The sequence below is a fragment of the Symphalangus syndactylus genome, chromosome X (genome assembly GCF_028878055.3).
Source record: "Symphalangus syndactylus isolate Jambi chromosome X, NHGRI_mSymSyn1-v2.1_pri, whole genome shotgun sequence".
Taxonomy (NCBI): Eukaryota; Metazoa; Chordata; class Mammalia; order Primates; family Hylobatidae; genus Symphalangus; species Symphalangus syndactylus.
In genome coordinates, this window is record NC_072447.2 from 30,713,381 (window position 1) to 30,735,076 (window position 21,696).

At 43.2% G+C, this 21,696-nt stretch overlaps 1 protein-coding gene across 4 annotated transcripts in view; it reads right to left on the reverse strand.

Annotated features, from left to right (window-relative positions):
* Positions 1–21,696, reverse strand: part of CTPS2 (CTP synthase 2) — a 130,222-nt gene that overhangs the window by 12,753 nt on the left and 95,773 nt on the right. For all 4 annotated transcript variants that reach the window (XM_055269374.2, XM_055269370.2, XM_055269373.2 and 1 more), the window contains exons 15-17: positions 13,649–13,704; positions 10,374–10,470; positions 2,269–2,413 (exon numbers count right to left, since the gene is read on the reverse strand). In XM_055269374.2, the coding sequence (XP_055125349.1) occupies positions 2,269–2,413; positions 10,374–10,470; positions 13,649–13,704 (298 nt within the window). The remainder of the gene's footprint in view (positions 1–2,268; positions 2,414–10,373; positions 10,471–13,648; positions 13,705–21,696) is intronic.

Here is a 21,696-nt window from a genome sequence, read left to right on the forward strand (position 1 = left end):
GTTTGTGGGTGCTTTTTTTCTCTCTCTCTCTTTTCTAAATTTTCTGTAATGCTACATGTAGAAGTCAACAGAAAACAAAACCATCCCAGGCTAGAAGTCAGCATGTTACTTAGCAGGAAAACCCCAATATATTGTCACAGAAGAGAGACCAAGAGACAATGGTGAATGAAATGGGTTCCTTCTCACGCTGACTGTTGCCAGGACTCAACAAATATAGAGGGAAGGGTTAAGCATAGAGGAGAGAATGGACTTAGATCCTAGGGGCACACAAAGGAAAGAGGAAATGGAAGGAACCGGCTTCAGGTGTGTACTTCCTTTAAAGACTCTCTTATTACAAAGTAGTTTCTTCGGCTTTTGGGTTTGGTCTGAAACAGTCAAGCAAATACAGTGAATCACTGAGTACCTTTCCCTCCTGTTGTTTTTGTACCACCCTGCTTCCTGGTTTGCCACAAAAAGGTGATTTATCTGCACAAGAGACAGTAATTGCTGGATGGAGACATGGAATCCAAAGTTCCAAAACTAGAATAAAATGCTACTCAAGTGACTCAAGATTCTGATTTTATACTTAAAAATATGTTTCCCAAAAAGCTGCATTTCTGTGAACTGCAAACTGAACCGCATCTAAGTTTTTGCTTTCTGATATACATCAAGCACTGTCCAAGGAAGAGAGTTTTACTCTGATCTGACAAAAACTGGAAGTTGTGCCTAAACTTGGTGTGTAGTGATTGCTCCCAAGAGCCTTGCAGGCAGCCACAGAGACACACATGCCAGAAAACAATCTATGAACTTTAGACTCTGATCCTTCTCTTGTTACTGAAAAATGGAAGATCTTGTCTCTACAAAATAATAAATTTAAAAAATTAGCCAGGCATGGTGGTGTGTGCCTGTAGTCCTAGCTAATTGGGAGACTGAGGCAGGAGGATTTCTTGAGCCTAGGAGTTCACGGCTGCAGTGAGCTATGATTGTGCCACTGCACTCCAGCCTGGGTGACAGAGCCAGACCTTGTCTCTAAGAAAATAATAAATAAATAACAGTTTGCCTAGAGGAATAGCAAAATACATTAAAAAATGTTAATAGGCCAGGCGCGGTGGCTCAAGCCTGTAATCCCAGCACTTTGGGAGGCCGAGGCGGGCGGATCACGAGGTCAGGAGATCGAGACCATCCTGGCTAACACGGTGAAACCCCATCTCTACTAAAAATACAAAAAATTAGCCGGGCGTGGTGGCGGGCGCCTGTAGTCCCAGCTACTCGGGAGGCTGAGGCAGGAGAATGGCATGAACCCGGGAGGCGGAGCTTGCAGTGAGCCGAGATCGCACCATTGCACTCCCGCCTGGGAGACAGAGCAAGACTCCGTCTCAAAAAAAAAAAAAAAAAAAATGTTAATAATGGTGGGAGTAGGATCGATAAGGTCCTGATTTATAACAATGCTATGAAAATGAAGAGGATGGTAAAGGTTCAGGTGTAAGAGATAAAATCATCAATGGAACAAAATAGAAATCCCTGAAACAAAGTCAAATTACTCAACTCGTTGACAATTTGGCAGGGAAGTAGGGAGCCAAATCCCAACCTCACAGGTTTCACTGAAAATAAAATCCATATAGATTATAGATTTAAACTATGAAATTGAAACCATAAAAATGCTAGAGGAAAACACAGGGGTTATTATTTATATAATCTTCCCATAAGGAAAGATGTTAGGCATGAGACTAAAGGCAGAAGCCACAAAAGTAAAGTATTTGACTACATACATTTTTAAAAAACAAAAAAGGACTAAACTCTTTAGGGAGAAAAAAACTACCATTAACAATTTAGAAGGAAAGCAAAATCACTTTGAAAAATATTTGCAGCCTAACAAAGGATTAATGAATGACCTTTATACATAAAGAGTTTACCAATCAGTAAGGAAAATAATATAATACCAAAACGAAGAAAAGATATGAACAAGCTATTCATAAAACAAACAGCCAATAAACATATAAAAATTCATATATATTAATCGAAGAATCAACAAAAGAAAATCTTTTCACTTATCAAAATGAAAAAAATTTCTAAAATAATACCCAGTGTCATCACGATTTGGAAAGCTGACACATTACTACCGTAGGTGTGATTAAATCATTTTCACGAAGAGAAGAGAATTATGTTTAAGAGAAAAAAACTGATTCTTCACATTTAAAAATTCTATAATGGTATTAATTTTTGTAAGAAACCCTAAGACATTAATAACTATGCATCTTGGTTTATTGCTAAGAGCAGTAAGCTGGTTACCTGGAAGATAGTTTGCAACCCTGTTGCAAGTAGGCATTCAGGTTCCCAGTTGCCGCAAGTAACAGCCCCAGATACGGAGGGGAAGGCTTCATCGGCCTAGAAGAAAACTCAGGATGGAACTGGACACCAACAAAATAAGGATGATCTGAAATGAGAACAATCACGATGCGATTAAAGCAGACAAACAAGAGAACTGCTTTAAAGATCTTCTTATCTTTGAATATGAAAGCTCATTAAATGGTAAGATGATTCTTTAACCTGTTATCATTACAGTCAGTTACTTTCACTATCCATCCATTCCTGCGTGGAATTTCAAATTGTAAAACACGTCTTGGAAATTTTACGTGCGGAAGGTGTCAGAGTGAGCAAAGTCAAGCAAAAATTTTTGAATGGTGAGAAGAATTCTGCTTTCCCCAAATCTGCCTGCTTTTTGAAGGCACTTTGTAGATTTATGTTGGTTCAATTTTCCTTGGACTTTAGGCTAACCCTAGGTCTTTCTTTTAGGTGGCTTCAGGCCATTTCCTGCAAGGTCTTCTCCTTTCCCAGGGTAAGGGTCCCCTGGGATAAACCAGCACAATGTCGACCCATTGGGCTACCCCTGGGAACGCAAGGAGGACAATTGCTTTTCTAGTCACAGCTTTAAGTTGGGGATTACTCATAGCACCATAAAACTGAGCATTTTTTGAACAAAGTGATTCAGAGCAATGATCCATTCATTCAAATATCCTGTCCCTGGCTATGACTCAAACTAGAGATAATAAAATATAATAAGTTTAAGAGGGGGAAGTAAATATAACTTTAAAGCTTTCAATGAGGTGCTTTATCAAATGATCTAAAATCTAGTATGGAATTCAAAATCACAAATTCCCATCACTTACCACCAAAGATCCAAAGCTACTACTATAGTAATAAGGAAATGATGATTGAATGCAAATGTCTACTTTCTTAAGGTAATCATTTAAAGCCCTGCTAGAATAGCTATTATTAAAAAGTCAAAAAACAGCAGATGCTGGCAAGGCTGTGGAGAAAAGAAAACATGCTGTTGCTGGGATTGTAAGTTATTTCAGCCACTGTGGAAAGCAGTTTGGAGATTTCTCAAAGAACTTAAACCAGAATTACCATTCAACTCAATAATCCCATTACTGGGTATATACCCAAAGGAAAATAAATCATTCTACAAAAAAGACACATGCACTTACATGTTCATGGCAGCAGTATTCACAATAGCAAAGACATGGAATCGACTAGATGCCCATCAATGGTGGATTGGATAAAGAAAATGTGGTACATATATACCATGGAATAGTATGCAGCCATAAAAACGAAACCATGTCCTTTGCAGCAACATGGATGCAGCTGGGGGCCATTATTCTAAATGAATTAACACAGAAATGGAAAACCAAATACTGCATGTTCTTGCTTATAAATGGGAGCTAAACACTGGGTACTCATGGACATAAAGATGGGAACAATAGACACTGGGAACTACCAGAGGGAGGAAGGAGAGGGGAGTGCAAGAGTGAAAAACTATCTGTTGGGTACTCTAGTCAGTACTTGGGTGATGGGATCCATACCCTAAACCTTAGCATCACACAATATACCCATGCAACAAATCTGCACATGGGCCAGGCACAGTAACTCATGCCTGTAATCCCAGTACTCTGGGAGGCCAAGGTGGGCAGATTTCTTGAGCCTAGGAGCTCGAGACCAGCCGGGGCAACATGGTGAAACCCTATCTGTACAAAAAATACAAAAATTAGCTGGGCGTGGTGGCATGCACCTGTGGTTCCAGCTACTTGGGAGGCTGAGGTGGGAGGATCGCTTCAGCCCAGGAGTGGAGGTTGCCATGAGTCATGATAATACCACTGCACTCCAGCCTAGGTGACAGGGTGAGACCCTATCTCAAAAAAATAAATAAAACTGCATATGTACTCCCTGCATCCAAAATGAAAGTTGAAATTATTGAAAAAAAAAAAAAAAAAAAAAAAAAGCTCTGCTATAGAAAATGGTAGCCACTAGCCACATGTAGCTATTTTTTTTTCTTTTTGAGACAGAGTCTCGCTGTCACCCAGGCTAGAGTGCAGCGGCGCGATTTCGGCTCACTGCAGGCTCTGCCCCGCGGGATTCACGCCATTCTCCTGCCTCAGCCTCCCGAGTAGCTGGGACTACAGGCACCCGCCACCTTGCCCGGCTAATTTTTTGTATTTTTAGTAGAGATGGGGTTTCACCATGTTAGCCAGGATGGTCTCGATCTCCTGACCTCATGGTCCGCCCGCCTCGGCCTCCCAAAGTGCTGGGATTACAGGCGTGAGCCACCGCACCCGGCCGTAGCTACTTAAATTCATTAAAATTAATTGAGTATTTGAAACATGTTCAAAGTTACATGTGGCTAGTGGCTACCATATTGAATAGGGTGGACTAGTTCTATCATTGCAGTGAGTTCTATAGGACAGCTCTGATCCCAGAAAAATCCAGTGAGTTCTATAGGACAGCTCTGATCCCAGAAAAATCCAGTGGAGAAATTCTCTACATCTAAGAAGAAACCTCCTTGAATTAGAGGAATATGCAGGTAAGAAAGCCTGATAAGGGGAATGCCACCTTCTCCCAGGAATGTATTCCTTCAAGAAACGCAGAGAAATCATCCACACTTAGAGAAGAAATTAAGCAACGCGGCTTTAAATTTAAGAGACGATAAATCTTACTGCATAACGTGTAGGGACATCTTTGGGAAAAAAAGCAGACAGTAACTGTGCTTTTGTATCACTACAGACAGATGCTGAGCAGTGTAATCATGTAATAGCCAGGGACAGAATATGTGAATGAATGGATCATTGCTCTGAATCACTTTATTATCCAAAAAATCCTCTATGCCAATATGAGGAGAAAGTAAAAAGTTTTTATTTTGATGATGTTCTATCACTTAGATAAAATTATCTGTAAAATAACACTGTTGATTGCTTTAAACCAAATTCTGACATTATATAATATTTATCTCAAGCTTTGTTGTTCCTCTCAGAACCCTTCAGGAACAGTGGAGATTCGTGGATATGTTTCCAAGGGGTATCTAAGATCAAAATCCTCTGGGGAATTTTCCTTAATAACTGCTTGCAGTCCGCTTTTAAAAACTGCAAGGTTTTACAGCAGCTCTCAATTCCTTTTCAATCCACATGAAATTTGAAAGGCCCAATGGGAATCTAAATCCTTACGATGAAAGAACCTTCTAAATATTTGATGACAATAATGAGAACCAGGAGAATTAAAAGTGAATAAGTACTTAAACAAAGTAAACAAATAGTAATTTGCTTAAGAAATTTTCTGCCGGCCGGGCGTGGTGGCTCACGCCTGTAATCCCAGCACTTTGGGAGGCCGAGGCGGGTGGATCACAAGGTCAGGAGATCGAGACCATCCTGGCTAACACAGTGAAACCCCGTCTCTACTAAAAATACAAAAAAATTAGCCGGGCGAGGTGGCGGGCGCCTGTAGTCCCAGCTACGCGGGAGGCTGAGGCAGGAGAATGGCGTGAACCCCAGGGGGCGGAGCCTGCAGTGAGCAGAGATTGCGCCACTGCACTCCAGCCTGGGTGAAAGAGCGAGACCCCATCTCAAAAAAAAAAAAAAAAAAGAAATTTTCTGCCTTCTCACATGCTAGGAAGATTTAAGAGGCTTCAATACCAACAGCGATCCACACTTTAATTCTAAATGATGGGCATTTCCATCAGAAAGACTTCTGGAAATGCGTACTTACTATTCTAATTCAAAACTCTAGGCATGAATTGATCATCTTAGGTAGAATGTGAAAACAAGAGAAACAATAAAATCCCACAGCAGTGGTGGCAGAAGGAGGTAAACAACTGGGTTTGCTCTTGCCGCAAAGGACTAGCTAGATGGCCCTGGGCATGTCATTTAACCTCTTTGCACTCCGGTCTCCTCTGTAAAGTGGGAATAGCATCATCTGCTTTGTTAGTTACATAAGCTATGCAAAGTCCCTAGCAAGAGGTCTAGTGACAAGCATCCAGTAAGTGCACACTAAATGTCCATTGCTTTCCTTCTTTCAGGTCTAGGTAAAATGCTACTCTGTTCAAAAGAGCCTTCTTAGACTTCAATTCTCCCCTCTGCTTGGGACCCTGGAAGTACTTGAACAGATTAGACACAAAAAGGAAAAGAGACAGAGAAAAGGCATTTGAAATGGAGAATAGTGACATGAGCTAAGACGGAGAAAGAAGAGGGAGGTTAGAAGACGCATAGGCAATCCAATTTATCTGGAGCCTAAAGCATATAGGCTGGAAATGCAGGTTCTGGAACATCACGGTACCATTTTTACAGTATCCTGCACACACTTAGTACTCAATACATGAGAGTGGTTTATCCAACAAATTAGTGTCACACACTGCAGAGTTCTGTTCTTGTTAGGAGGTATTGGAGAAGGGATGGCTTGGAAGCAGGAAGGAAATTGAGGACAAGTGTGAGCTGGAGTTGGCATGCACTGGGACTAGTGTTCTAGGGACGGCAGTGCAATTCCAAACACTAGCTTTCTTTCCAGAGGCAGAATCTGCAGGACTTGACAACTCACTGCTAGTTGGGATCTGAAGGGGAAGAAGAGCTAATATGTGAAATTTCTAGCCTGATAGTCTAGGAGAATGGTTCTCCACCAAATGTGCCTCCCAGGGACTTACTTTTTTTTTTTTTTTTTAAGATAGGGTCTTGCTCTGTCACCCAGGCTGGAGTGCAGTGGCATGATCATGGCTCACTGCAGGCTCAACTTCCCAGGCTCAACCTCCTACCTCAGCCTCCCAAGTAGCTGGGACCACAGGCACGAACCATCATGCCCAGCTAATTATTTAGTTTTTTGTAGAGACAGGACCTCGCTATGTTGCCCACGCTAATCTCGAACTTATGGCTTCAAGTGATCTTCGACCTTCGCCTCCCAAAGCATTGGGATTACAGGCGTCAGCCACTGCACCTGGCTCTCCAGGGGCATTTGATGATGTCTGGAGATATTTTGGGTTGTCACAACATGGGAGGTAGGGATGATACTGGCAGTGAGTAGAGGCTAGGAATGCTGCCAAACACTCTACAACAGGGGTGTCCAATCTTTTGGCTTCCCTGGGCCACACTGGAAGAAGATGAATTGTCTTGGGCCATACATAAAATACACTAACACTAATGATAGCTGATGAGCTTAAAAAAAAATTGCAAAAAAAATCTCATAATGTTTTAAGAAAGTTTACGAATTTGTGTTGGGCCACATTCAAAGCCGTCCTGGGCTGCATGCAGCCCACGGACTGTGGGTTGGACAAGCTTGCTATACAGTGCACAGGACAGCCTCCACAACAAAGAATTATTCCACTCCAAATGTCAATCAATAGTGGCAAGGCTGAGAAACCCTGGACAAGGATATTGATGATATCTTAACAGAAACAGGAGAATGAACTAATTGGGAGAGCATGTAAATTTGGTTTTAAATAAGTTGAGATGGAAGTGTCAACACAACATCCAAATACACAAACAGGTCAAGGAGGCACGTGAAAATGTTAAATTCAAGTTAGTTAAATGAAGTGTATATGTGTGAGTCTAGCCCAGGAGTTAGCAAATGTTTCTGTAAAGGGACAATATTCTGTAAAAGGTAAATATTTCAGGCTTTGTGAGCCATAAGGTCTCTTTCTTAACTATTCATCTCTGCCATGGTAGCATAAAAAAACAGCCATGGGCCAGGTGCAGTTGCTCATGCTAGTAATCTCAGCACTTTGGGAGGCTGAGGAGGGAAGAGGCCCTGAGCCCAGGTGAGACCAGCCTGAGCAACATGGCAAAACTCTGCCTCTACAAAAAAAATTTAAAAATTGGCTGCGCGTGGTGGCTCATGCCTGTAATCCCAGCACTTTGGGAGGCCGAGGCAGGCAGATCACGAGGTCAGGAGTTCAAGACCAGCCTGGCCAACATAGTGAAACCCCGTCTCTACTAAAAAATATAAAAATTAGCCGGGCATGGTGGAACATGCCTATAGTCCCAGCTACTCAGGAGGGTAAGGCAGGAGAATTGCTTGAACCCGAGAGGTGGTGGTTACAGTGAGCCAAGATCACACCACTGCACTCCAGCTTGGGCAAAAGAGTAAGACTTCATCTCAAAAAAAAAAAAAAGTAGCCAGGCAGGGTGATGCACACCTGCAGTCCCAGCTACTTGGGAGGCTGAGGTGGGAGGATTGCTTGTGCCCAAGAGTTCAAGGCTGCAGTGGGCCATGATCATGGCACTGCACTCCAGCCTGGCTGACAGAGCTAGACCCTGTCTCAAAAAAAAAAAATAAAAATTAAAAGCAGCCATAGACAAGACATAAATGAATGAGTGTTGCTGTTGTCGGAGCTCAGAAAATACTACCCTAAAGTAGTTTGAACTGAAGGTGACTGGGAAGACCTCCAAAGCAAGAAGGTCACTCTGATGTTTCCCCTGCCTTTCCATGTGAAAGCTGGCTATAAAGAAATTATCTGACCTACCTTTCCTGAAAGTAGGTCATAAGACCCTCATTCCAGATGAGTCCTGCTCTAGACCTGGGGGAATGGGATGCTACACAGAAAGGCCAAGAAGAATCTGAGTAGACAGACCTTTCTGGGTTTCCCTGTCAGTCTATTACCATTAGAGTATGCCCTTTTGCCCAGTCACATTGCTACATGGCTGTCCACTGTTCATCGAACCTAAGCATAAAAATGAAGTTTTCCCCAAGTCTTTGGGTCTTCATTCCTGAAGACTAAAGTGTCACATAAAACTTTGATTAAATAAATTTGTTATGCTTTTCTCTTGTCAACCTGTCTTGTTATAGGGTTGTTGGTCACGACCCTTATGATGGGTAAGAAGGTCACAGATAACACCTTTCTACCCCTAAACTGTGTTCCAATAAAACTTTATTTATGGATGCAAATTTGAATGGCATATACTTTTCACATGTCACAGACAGTATTCTTTTTTTAATTTTTTTAACCATTAAAAAATGTAAAAATCATTCTCAGCTCATAAGCTGGCTGTAAACAGCAGGCTGGATGTGGTGCACAGGCAGTAGTTTGCCAACACCTGGGCTAGAACATCAAGACAAAGAGCTGAGACCAGCTGTGACCATGAGCTTACCATGTCCTTGCAAAGCTGACTGAGAAGAACACTGCCTTCTGTCTCATCAATAGTAAATGTGTAGTTTGTGCCTATGCGCTCATGGGTGTTCCAGCTTGGTTACTAACAACAACTTCGGTGTTCTTCCTCAATTCTGATGCCTTTATTTCTGTTCTGTTTGCTCTTGAAAACAACTCTGGGGGCAGTGATTAGTGTTCAGAAGTTAAATGACTGACCCATGCTTGACCACCCAGCACAGTGGAGAAAGGCAGGAGAGAAGCCAGGTCCCTCAAGCAACAGACATCAACATCAGTCACCAAAAATGAGGTGGCACTTGGCTATTCTTTCTCAAAAGAGGAGAGCAGGCAGGGTGCCACTCAACAGTGCCACTCTGCCTTTCTCAGAGCACCTAACCTAGAGGCTGGCACAAAGAAGTAGCCTCAGAAAGAGAGGAGTTGGTAAGGAAGCATACTAATTGTAGAACTGGTAGACTTGGAATAATACATCATTTTATGGTGGAGTCAGACTAATAGGCTCCAAAATGATCAGGATTATAAGCAGTCTGTTTTTCTGAGACAAAGTCTCACTCTGTCACCCAGGCTGGAGTGCAGTGATGCGATCTCGGCTCACTGCAACCTCCACATCCTGGGTTCAAACGACTCTCCTGCCTCAGTCTCCTGAGTAGCTGGGACTACAGGTGCACGCCACCACGCCTGGCTAATTTTTGTATTTTTAGTAGAGATGGGGTTTCACCATGTTGGCCAACCTGGTCTCGAACTCCTGACCCCAGGTGATTCACCAACCTCAGCCTCCCAAAGTGCTGGGATTACAGGCGTGAGCCACCATGCCCAGCCAGCAGTCTGTTTTTTTTTTTTTTTCATGTACTTTGTAGTTACATATTTGTTTCAAAGGAGAGAAGAAAAGAAAGAATGCAAAAAAACTGGGTCTCAAATTAGTCTGTGGTCCACAAAAAGGCAAGTTATCAGGAAGCTTTTTAAAAATGAAGAGGCCACTTACTTGCCAGTTCAATGATTTCCATCCTATCTCCATCAACATCCTGACCTACAAAACTTAAGTCATTCTGCTCAAATTGGTTGATCAGGTTAGGGTTTACCTGCAAAACAAGAAATTAAGTGTTTATGGGCCACAGTGCAATACCAGCTGCCATACCAGGTCCTTCACCAACTGGGTGGGTTTTCCATTTCAGTGATCCTCTAACTAGTAGTTAATGTCTATATTCAATGCTCAAAGCCAATTTTAAACTCATGATGAACCTGAGATATAAAATGTAACCACAGCACCTAAATCTAGGAGGCCGACCTTCTATTACCCAAAGGTGAGATTCAAAAAGTAGGCCCTGTGACCCAGACATTCTGACTTGGAACATTGAGACTAGTTCACAGGTGGGCAGGTAATCTAATTTGATTTCCCTGTCTGGAGAGATGCCTCTTGTCCCAGATGCTGCTGGCAGCCACCTGGGAACTACGAGGGAGACCAGCTAAAGGACGAAGCAGACACACAGAAAAGGGTAGGGCTGAGATAACCACAGACTTAGCCATTTCCATGTTTGCTTCTTCCCTTGAGTTATGTGTACTTACCTATCTCTCCCCGAATCACAAATTTGCTTGAGGATTAAAACTATCTTATTTCCCTTGTGACGAACCCCAGTGTTTTCTTTACATGCAGTTACATAAAAGCTCTAAAGAGAAGCTTGGAGCAAGTTTTCTACTAAAATATCATAATAGATGGCAACTTGATGACCTGGCTTGTGGCCCTTTCTGGCCCCATCTCACCTTAGCCCTTTCCCAAACCTAAGGACTCCTTTTCAGCCTCTCCTTCAGTGAAAGTGCTTCCCTGTCTAAAATTAAGGTGGAGTCTCACCTATTCTTTGAAATCTTAACCTCAGAGCTTTTATTCTACATTTTAAAATTATACCAGTTCTCGTATTTTGTCATTATTTTTCCTTCCTTAACAGCTTTAAGACATAATTCACATACCATACAATTCACCCATTTGAAATACACAAATGATTTTTCATATATTCAGAGGTGTACAACCATTACCACAATCAACTGAAAAAGAAACCCTGTACCCTTTAACCTCATCCCCCAACCCCCCATCACCCTGACCTGATCCCCTGGCAATCACTAATCTATATCCCACATCTATAGATTTGCCTATTCTGGTCATTTTATGTTAATAGAATCATGCAATATGTGGGCTTTTGTATCTGGCTTCTTTCACTCAGCATGATGTTTTCAAGGTTTATCTATGTTATAGCATAAATCAGTACTTCATTTCCTTCTATGACCAAATAATACTCCATTGAATGAATACACCACATTTTGCTTATCTATTCACTAGTTGGTAGACATTTGAGTTGTTTCTGCCTTTTTGGCTATTATGAATATTGCTGCTATGATCATTCAGATAAAAGTTTTTGTGTGGACATACATTTTCATTTCTCTTGGGTATATATCTAGGAGTGGAACTGCTGGGTTATATGGTAATTCTTATGTCTAACCTTTTGAGAAACTTCCAGATGGTTTTCCAAAGGGGCTGCAATGTATTCCATTCCAACTAGCAATGCATGAAGGTTCCAGTTACCCCACATCCTCTCCACTACTTGTTATTATTGTCTGTGTTTGATTATAGCCAGCTTAGTGGGTGTGAAGTGGTATCTTTTTGTGGTTTCAATACACATTTCCCTGATCACTAATGATTGTTGGGCATCTTTTCATGTGCTTATTAGTCATTTGTACATCTTCTTTGAAGAAATATCTATTCATATCATTTGCAATTATTCATTATTGAGTTGTAAGAGTTCTTCATATATTTTAGATACAAGTCCCTTATCCAATACAGGATTTAATCTGTAATTATTACGTTATCTTATTTTTTGTCCTCTCCATTAGAATATTAGCTCCCTAACAAGAGGGAGACCATGTCTATCTTTCCCCTTTCCATCTCCAGTGCATACCAGATGCAAAATAGGTGTGAATGAATGAATGGCTACGCTATTGTGTACGTAGCAGTTCTTGCACCTTCTCATTGCCACTTAGGCAAAGCAGCTCAATAATTTCTATCCCACCAGTTGGGCCCGTTCCCAATGGAAGTAAGACCAAAAATGTCCTACATGTACCAAATTATGTTCCTTGGTCATAGTGACACTGTTCATTGCCTACTCAGCATTGATTCCCACAAGTCCTCCTTCAAAACAGAGCCCTAGGCTTGTCCTGGTATCCACTCCACCCCTATATGAACCAGGAAACTCCATCTGTCCCATTCCAGAAACTGGTTCTAACTGGTCTAAGCCAAACATAATAAACCCAGCCCTCTTGGAAGATGAATATTGCAAGAACCCAGGTTTAAGCCCACTGATGTTCAGCATTGCCCTGAAAATGGCTACTGGTTCACAGGTGGGCAGGTAATCTAAGTTGATTTCCCTGTCTGGAGAGATGCCTCTTGTCCCAGATGCTGCTGGAAGCCACCTGGGAACTATGAGGGAGACCAGCTAAAGGATGAAGCAGACACACAGACAAGGGTAGGGCTGAGATAACCACAGAGACAACAGGAGCCCTGGTTGTGCCATGCCTGGAGCCTGTCCAGTCTCTGGACAACCTGGTGCCTGAGATAACAAATTTCCTTAATGTTTAGGCTGGTTTGAGTGATAACGAGCAGGGATTTCTGTTCTTCACAGTCAAATGCATCGTAATTGACACCTTATTAATCCTGGCATAGACGATCTACATTCAAGAAATCTATGTTTCTCATGTGGCAACCTCAACAATTAACTCCTTTTACTCATGTGACGCTAAGCCTCAAGCTTAATGTAAATTTCCAAAGAGGTTCTAAAACCAATCACCCCCTGATACGCAGGGATGCAACCCATCCCAAAAGGCACTTGGTTCCTTCTCAGAAGATTCAAGTCCTCTTTTCCACAAACCTGGCAAAATAAAGGACGGGGGCTAAGGATAAGAAATGATGGCCTTATCATGATCTAGAAGATGGCAGTTAGAGTAACAAAGGGCATTGACAGGCCCCGTGTGCAGGTATGTAAAGATTTTGCCTTTGGAAAGCCAAAAAGATGACAGCCTCCGCCCCCTACTCCCCATCCCTGTCCCCTCGCCGCCCATCTCCTCTGGAAGTGGGAGACTGTGGGAAATGTGGTCCTCTCTGAGCCCTGTGAATACCAGCAGGCTGGACACCTTTTCCAGAGGCTCAGCTTGTAATCACTGGATTCCTCACTCTAAGCATCCATATTCCCCAGTAATTCAGCATGAAAGCCATACCTCAAACCGATGTCTGTGTCTTTCTTCTATAAAAGGAACATCACCATAAAGTTTCCCTGTAAAGATACAAGAGTGAGATTAATACTAGAGTAAGCAGCTTTACAAGCACATCCATGACGCTTTGTGGAGGAAGGTGCTTGGATCGATATCTATCTGAGGACTAAAAATGAACTAATAGACTCCACATAGTCATCTAGATTTTCTTTTTCTTTTTTTTTTTTTTTTTTGAGACGGAGTCTCACTCTGTCACCCAGGCTGGAGTGCAGTGGCGCGATCTTGGCTCACTGCAAGCTCCGCCTCCCGGGTTCCCGCCATTCTCCTGCCTCAGCCTCTCCGAGTAGCTGGGACTACAGGCGCCCGCCACCACGCCCGGCTAATTTTTTGTATTTTTAGTAGAGACGGGGTTTCACCGTGGTCTCGATCTCCTGACCTCGTGATCCGCCCGCCTCGGCCTCCCAAACTGCTGGGATTACAGGCGTGAGCCACCGCGCCCGGCCGATTTTCTTCTTTTCTAATAGAAGATGGTGATAGCTTCTTTGAAACCCTGAAGCAATTCTCAAGTAAGCCATCACCATTGCATAAAAGAAAGCCAGATGCTACACAAGTCCACCACAGAATCCAGCAGATCTGCCCTCCTTATATACGCCTGCCTGCAGGACCAAGAGACGGTTATGTCTGCACTATCGCTTCAGTGCAGATTTGTAATGAGGCTCATTTACAAAGGAAGAAAACAAAACTGGGGGCAGGGAAGGGACTTGCCCAAAGCCCTGCCCTACTGGGCAGCGGAGCCTGTTCTTGAGCCCAGGCTTCCTCACACCTGGCCCAATGCTTTCTCCACTCCACCAGCCGCCTCCAGATTTTCACACCGTACTGGCCACATTCAAAATGTACCCCACCTTAAAAATGTACCTATCCTATGATCCTACAATTGGACTTCTCAGAATTTATCCCAGAAAATAGAAATGAGTACAAAGACTTAACCACAAAGATGTGCACTGCTGAATTATTTAATAGCAAACAACTGGGAGCAAGCTGACCATCAAGAATAGATGAACTGGTGGATTAAATGATAGCACATCTATGCCAACAGTTCTTAACCAGGGGTGTGTGGCTGAGAATCATCTGGGGAGCTGCCTAAACATGCCTACGTAGCTGAGGCACTGCAGCTAAGCACATCACCCTGGGCATGACCAGTGTGGCGATGGGCACGGCGATCAGCAAGCTGCCTAGTGACTTCATTGTCAGGTGAATAGGAGTCGGATCCATCACCAAACACCTCTCAAGAATGTCCCCATTGGGAACATCACACACCAGGGCTTGTCGGGGGGTAGGGGGTTGGGGGAGGGATAGCATTAGGAGAAATACCTAATGTAAATGGTGAGTTGATGGGTGCAGCAAACCAACATGGCACATGTATACCTATGTAACAAACCTGCACACTGTGCACATGTACCCTAGAACTTAAAGTATAATAATAATAATAATAATAATAATAATAAAAAGAATGCCCCCATTGGAGCATGTGGAGAAGCAGGATGGTCCAGGGACCAAGTGGGTTCCAGCACTGGAGCAGTCTAAGCGGGCCAGAGACTCTTCCTACAGCACCAGCCCTCAAAACGCAGATCCCAGGTACACAGCCAAGGGTTAAGAAGATAACAGTGCTGGAAGTCATGCTCAAACTCCAACAGAATTGGGAGCCATGCTCAGTTCAACAGGCAGGGAATTATCAGACTCTCAAAGACATCATGAGGCTAGAACAGGATGTTTCAACCAAGAAAAACCAAATAAATCCTTTCTTTGCGTCTTGTTTGAGCTTTTGACTTGGATCAAGCAGACACAAATGGGTTGTATTCTCATATAACTTTGTACGATCAATGATCACAGCTGAACTTCTATTTGCAATTCTGTCCATACAGACTGAGCTCCCTGGTGACGATATGAATGATAGTGAATATTTAAGGAATGTGTTTTAGAAAAAAGGGGAATAGTGGGGGCAGGAGTTCCTTTGAGAGAATGCCAACATACCACTGGCAGGGGTCATTCAGGACAGCCTAAACTAAAACAATTGCTTCATAAAAATTAAAAGAAAAATGGGAAATAAAGCACAATAACATACAGTTAGAAAACACAGAAGCATCAGGAAGGCTGGGCGCAGTGGCTCACACCTGTAATCCCAGCACTTTGGGAGGCTGAGAGGGGGAGGATCACTTAAGGTCAGGAGTTCAAGACCAGCCTGGCCAACATGGTGAAACCCCATCTCTACTAAACAAAAATTAGCCCAGCGTGGTGGTGTGCACCTGTAATCCCAGCTACTCAGGAGGCTGGGGCACGAGAATCACTTGAACCTGGAAGGCAGAGGTTGCAGTAAGCCAAGATGTCACCACTGCACTCCAACCTGCCAACCTGGGTGACAGAGCGAGATGCTGTCTCAAAAAAAAAAAAGAAAAGAAAGAAAACATAGAAGCATCAGAAAGTTGCATCAGAGGATACTGTGTCCTATGACCTCTGACTTTGACATTGATCTTTTCCTCCTATAGTCCAAAATTTCTTTTCTGTTCCCTTCATTACAATAGGTGATTTGTAAATCCAATACTAGAGTCTGCCAACATTTCTCGAAATGATGGGGAAAATGGCACAAATCTCCAAATTAGGATATAAGGAATCGGATCTTTGAGTCAAGGGGACTAGCAGGATATCATGAGAACGTTTGAAACTGCATGGTTTCTGACTGCTGCTTGGCTTAAGGCAGACTCTGTATTTGCTAAGATATCTCAGAGGTGACAGAAAGGGGTAGGGGAGTGTAGTGACTCTGAAGTCAGACTTCCTGGCTTTAAATTCCACTCTACTATTTAATGGATGTGTGGCTTGGGCATATTATTTAACCTCTCTACCTCAGTTTCCTCATCTATAAAATAGGGATTATGATAGTTCCTACTTCATAGAGTTGTTGTAAGGATTAAATAAATCAAAGTATGAGAAGCACTGAGAACAGAAAGTGAACCATTTCAGTGATTGATATTGTTATCTCCAGACAATAAAATCCAAATGAATGGAACTAGAACATAAGCTATACAAGGTAACAGACAAAATAGGGACCTGACTCTTCAATTATTTTTTTAAATCTTTTATTTTAAATTTTTGTGGGTACACAGTAGGTATATATATTTAGGGGGTACATGAGATGTTTTGATACAGGCATACAATGCATAATAATCACATGATGGTGAATGGGGTATCTATCCCCTCAAGCATTTATCCTTTCAGTTACAAACAATCCAATTACTCTCTCTTAAAGTTATTTTTAAATGTACAATTAAATTATTACTGACTCTAGTCACCCTGTTGTGCTATCAAATAGTAGGTCTTATTCATTCTTTCTACTTTTTGAACCCATTAACCATCCCCTCCTCCCTACCAGCCCCCCACTACCCTTCCCAGCCCCTGGCAACCATCCTTCTGCTATCTCCATGGGTTCAATTGTTTTGATTTTTAGATCCCACAAATAGGTAAGAACATGCGATGTTTGTCCTTCTGTGCCTGGCTTGTTTCACTTAATATAATGATCTCCAGTTCCATCTGTGCTGTTGCAAATGACAGGATCTCATTCTTTTCTATGGCTGAATAGTACTCCATTGTGTATAAGTACATTTTCTTTATCCATTCATCTGTTGATGGACACTTAGGTCACTTCTAAATCTTGGCTACTGTGACTGGTGCTGCAACAAACATGGGACTGCGATATCTCTTTGATATACTGACTTCCTTCCTTTTGGGTATATACCCAGCAGTCATCCCCTCAATTTTTTTTTTTTTTTCTGAGACGGAGTCTCACTCCGTCGCCAGGCTGGAGTGCAATGGTGCAATCTCAGCTCACTGCAACCTCCGCCTCCTGGGTTCAAGCAATTCTCCTGCCTCAGCCTCCTGAGTAGCTGGGACTACAGGTGTATGCCACCATGCCCGGCTAATTTTTTGTATTTTTAGTAGAGACGAGGTTTCACCGTGTTAGCCAGGATGGCCTCTATCTCCTGACCTCGTGATCCACCCGCCTTAGGATTACAGGCGTGAGCCACCGCGCCTGGCCCATCCCCTCAATTCTTTTTTTTTTTTTTTTTTTTGAGACGGAGTCTTGCTCTGTCGCCCAGGCTGGAGTGCAGTGGCGCTATCTCGGCTCACTGCAAGCTCCGCCTCCCGGGTTCACGCCATTCTCCTGCCTCAGCCTCTCCGAGTAGCTGGGACTACAGGCGCCCGCCACCACGCCCGGCTAATTTTTTGTATTTTTAGTAGAGACGGGGTTTCACTATGGTCTCGATCTCCTGACCTCGTGATCCGCCCGCCTCGGCCTCCCAAAGTGCTGGGATTACAAGCGTGAGCCACCGCGCCCGGCCCCCCTCAATTCTTAAGACCAGCACCTAGCACATAAGCAGGTACTCAGTAATGAATTGTTAAATGAAATCAACATACAACAGATATGGTATACAATGAAACATGTTTTCAGAACCTTGGAAATTCTATTTTGTGCATTCAAAATCTTTCTTCATTGCTTACAAATCTATCGGAAATGAATTTACAAAATTAATCCATTGCTATATCTGTGAAAAAGGAAAAATTAAAATTTCCTTAAAAACTCTATGTTAGGCCGGGCGCGGTTGCTCACGCTTGTAATCCCAGCACTTTGGGAGGCCGAGGCAGGCGGATCATGAGGTCAGGAGATGGAGACCACGGTGAAACCCCGTCTCTACTAAAAATACAAAAAATTAGCCGGGCGTGGTGGCGGGCGCCTGTAGTCCCAGCTACTCGGAGAGGCTGAGGCAGGAGAATGGCGTGAACCCGGGAGGCGGAGCTTGCAGTGAGCCGAGATCGCGCCACTGCACTCCAGCCTGGGTGACAGAGCGAGACTCCGTCTCAAAAAAAAAAAAAAAAAAAAAAAACTCTATGTTGAGAATCAGTTCAGAATGCTACCAATGAAATTCCATTTGAGAACATCCTGAAAACAAAATAAAACTAAGAATACTCATTGTGGATCCCGGGTACCCCGGTACCATCGATTCTGATTTGATTACTCTCAGGAGAGTGTCTGGCCACGTGGGTTTTAAAAATGCACCACAAGTCACCCTGACATGCATCTCTGGTTAGAATCAACTAATCTACACCATCACTGAAAGTGCAGTATAAGAACATTCCACGACAAGGCAAAATGCTAGATACTGCTGAATGTAAAATGCATCTAGGAGTAGAGTCAGAAACTGAGAGGTATACACACCACGTTCTTAAGAGCAGTCCTCTGTCACAGGTGCCATGCAGTGATCCTAGGAATGGGGGAAAATCTCAACAACAAAGTGACTCAGTCTTCCTTTCTGTCCTAGTCTTTTTAGAGACAAAATAAAATGTTCACTTAAGAAGTAAATGTCAGCAAAGCTTTAGAGAAAGAAAACCAACAAAAGTCTTAGGACCTATAAAGCGCTCCCAATGCAGGCAGAAAGACACCAAAAATGTGGATAAAAGGGTTATCAGAAACAAAAACCACCTTTCCAAATTATACCATCTCTTTCTCTAATTTGCTACTGGGTAGATACTGCCTCATACATAATATATTTTTACCCCTTTAATGGTCCTGCCCATGCCTACCCTCATGTGAGTAATCTCAGCAACTGAACCTAATTTTTTCCTTTGTCCTTTTGAGGGCCAAAATATCCCCCCCAAAAAAGCTACACAAGTTAAAAGGTGGAAGCAACCCAAATGTTCACTGAAGGATGAATGGATAAACAAAATGTGCATATCCATCCACACAATGGAATATTATTCTGCATTCGAAAGGAAGGAAATCCTGTCCCATGCTACAATATGGATGAACCTTAAAGACAGTATGTTAAGTGAAATAAGCCACTCATAAAAGGACAAATACTGCATGATTCCACTTAAAGGAGGTATCAATAAAACGAGAGAGTTCCCTGACCCCCCTCGCAGGACGTGCAACAGAGGTGTGGCTCATCTGTTCAGCCACTGTGTGCACTCAAATCCCTTATGGGAGGGGGAGCACACAGACGGGCAGGTGCAGGATCCAAGGTGAACACTTTTGGGCTCCAGCCGCACAGTAGTGTCTAGGAGTGGGTGCCTGTGATTCCGGAAACTCCAGTGGGCTTGCTACAGTGCTCTTTTAGCTCTGCCGTCCATAGATGGCTTAAGTGTTAACCAGCTCAGTGCCTTCTTGGTGCCTGGGTTCTTGTCCGGAATTCAGAAAGAATCAGGTCACACATGGGCTTGAAGGATGGTGAATGCGGGGATGTTATTGAGTGGTGGAGGTGGCTCTCAGTGGGATGGATGGGGAGGAGGAAAGGAGATGGAGTGGGAAGATGAGCTTCCCCTGGAGTTTGGCCATCCAGCGGCCGATCTCCTCTCCAATGGTCCCCAGCCGAACTCCTCTCCATGTTCAGATGCTCCTTCTCTTCTCTCCTTCTTTGCCACACCACTCTTCTGCTCATGGAGCCTGGGGTTTGAGGTTTATATAGTACAGGATACGGGGCATGGCAGGCCAAAGGGCAACATTTGGGTGTGAAAACAGGAATGCTTGTTCTTATTTAGGGCCACAGGTTTCCAGGCTTGAGGGTGGGGCCTTTGCCATAGAATCGCCCTCTTCTGCCCAATATTTCCCGGTCTCCTGCCCATATCATCTAGAGTAGTCAAACCCAAAGAGGCAGAAAATAGAGGCTAGGTGTGGTGGCTCATGCCTGTAATCCCAGCACTTTGGGAGGCCGAGGGGGGCAGATCACTTGAGGTCAGGAGTTCGAGACCAGGCTGGCCAACATGGTGAAACTCCATCTCTACTAAATATACAAAAATTAGCTGGGTGTGGTGGCGGACGCCTGTAATCCCAGCTACTCGGGAGGCTGAGGCAGGAGAATCGCTTGAACCTGGAGGCAGAGGTTGCACTGAGCCAAGATCATGCCACTGCACTCCAGCCTGGGCAACAAAGTGAGACTCTGTCTCAAAAAAAAAAAAAAAGAAAGAAAGAAAATAGAATGGTGGTTGCCAGGGGCCAGGGGAAGGGGAAGTTGCTGTTTAATGGGTATAGTTTCCAGTTTTGCAAGATGAGAAGAGTTCTGGAGACTGTACAACAATGTAATGTACTTAACACAATTGAACTGTACACTAGGAAATGGTTAAGATGGTACATTTTATGTTATGTATATTTTACCACAATTAAAAATTTTAAAAATAAAAAACAAAAATCATCCAGCCCCACTCTTGTCCATGATGCCCTCTTTCTCTGACTCACCCTTTATTCAAACCTCCCACTCCCACCCTTTGCAACCTGACTTTTGTTCCCGTGACTTTACAGAACTGCTCTCTAAAATCCAGCAGGTCTGTCTTCAGCTGCTACCCTTCCCCTTCTGTGACCTCTGCTCCTCCAGGCACTTTTTGCCCCACCTACCTGTTCGTCATCCTCAACTGGGGACCCCTGCCCAAGACTGTACCCTCTTTTCTTCTCCCACATTCGCTCCCTTGGAAGCTATCACCCACATAGCTGTCCACTCCCATTCTATACCTTCTGATCCTTATCTTTCCCCTGGTGCCATATCTCCTATTTCCAGGGGGCTAAAGGCAATCATCCATAGCATCTAATACGTTGGTACAAAAGTAACTGCAGTTTTTGCCATTATTTTCAACGGCAAAAACCACAATTACTTTCGCACCAACCTAATAAAAAAGTAAAACCACTACCTGCTGGGCTTCATTACCTCTTTTCTTGGTAGAACTGCCTTGCTTTTACACAAATGTCTTTTTTGCACCAGTGTCTTAATTTACTTCACTTTTAAGACTACCCGCAACCATGCCTTCTGCTAATTAGGCATTTTAAGGACCAGAGCCCTCTCATATGTGCAAGAATTTGCTGATGCTTATCTAATTCAGTGCTTATCTAATTCAAAGGTCCTAAGAGGCTGCCCAGGGTGCAGATATTTGTTGTATTTCACTTGCAGAGTGCTGGCAAACACACAATATTTTAAAAATGTAAATAAGTTGCCAACATTAAACGTCAGGAGATTTTACAT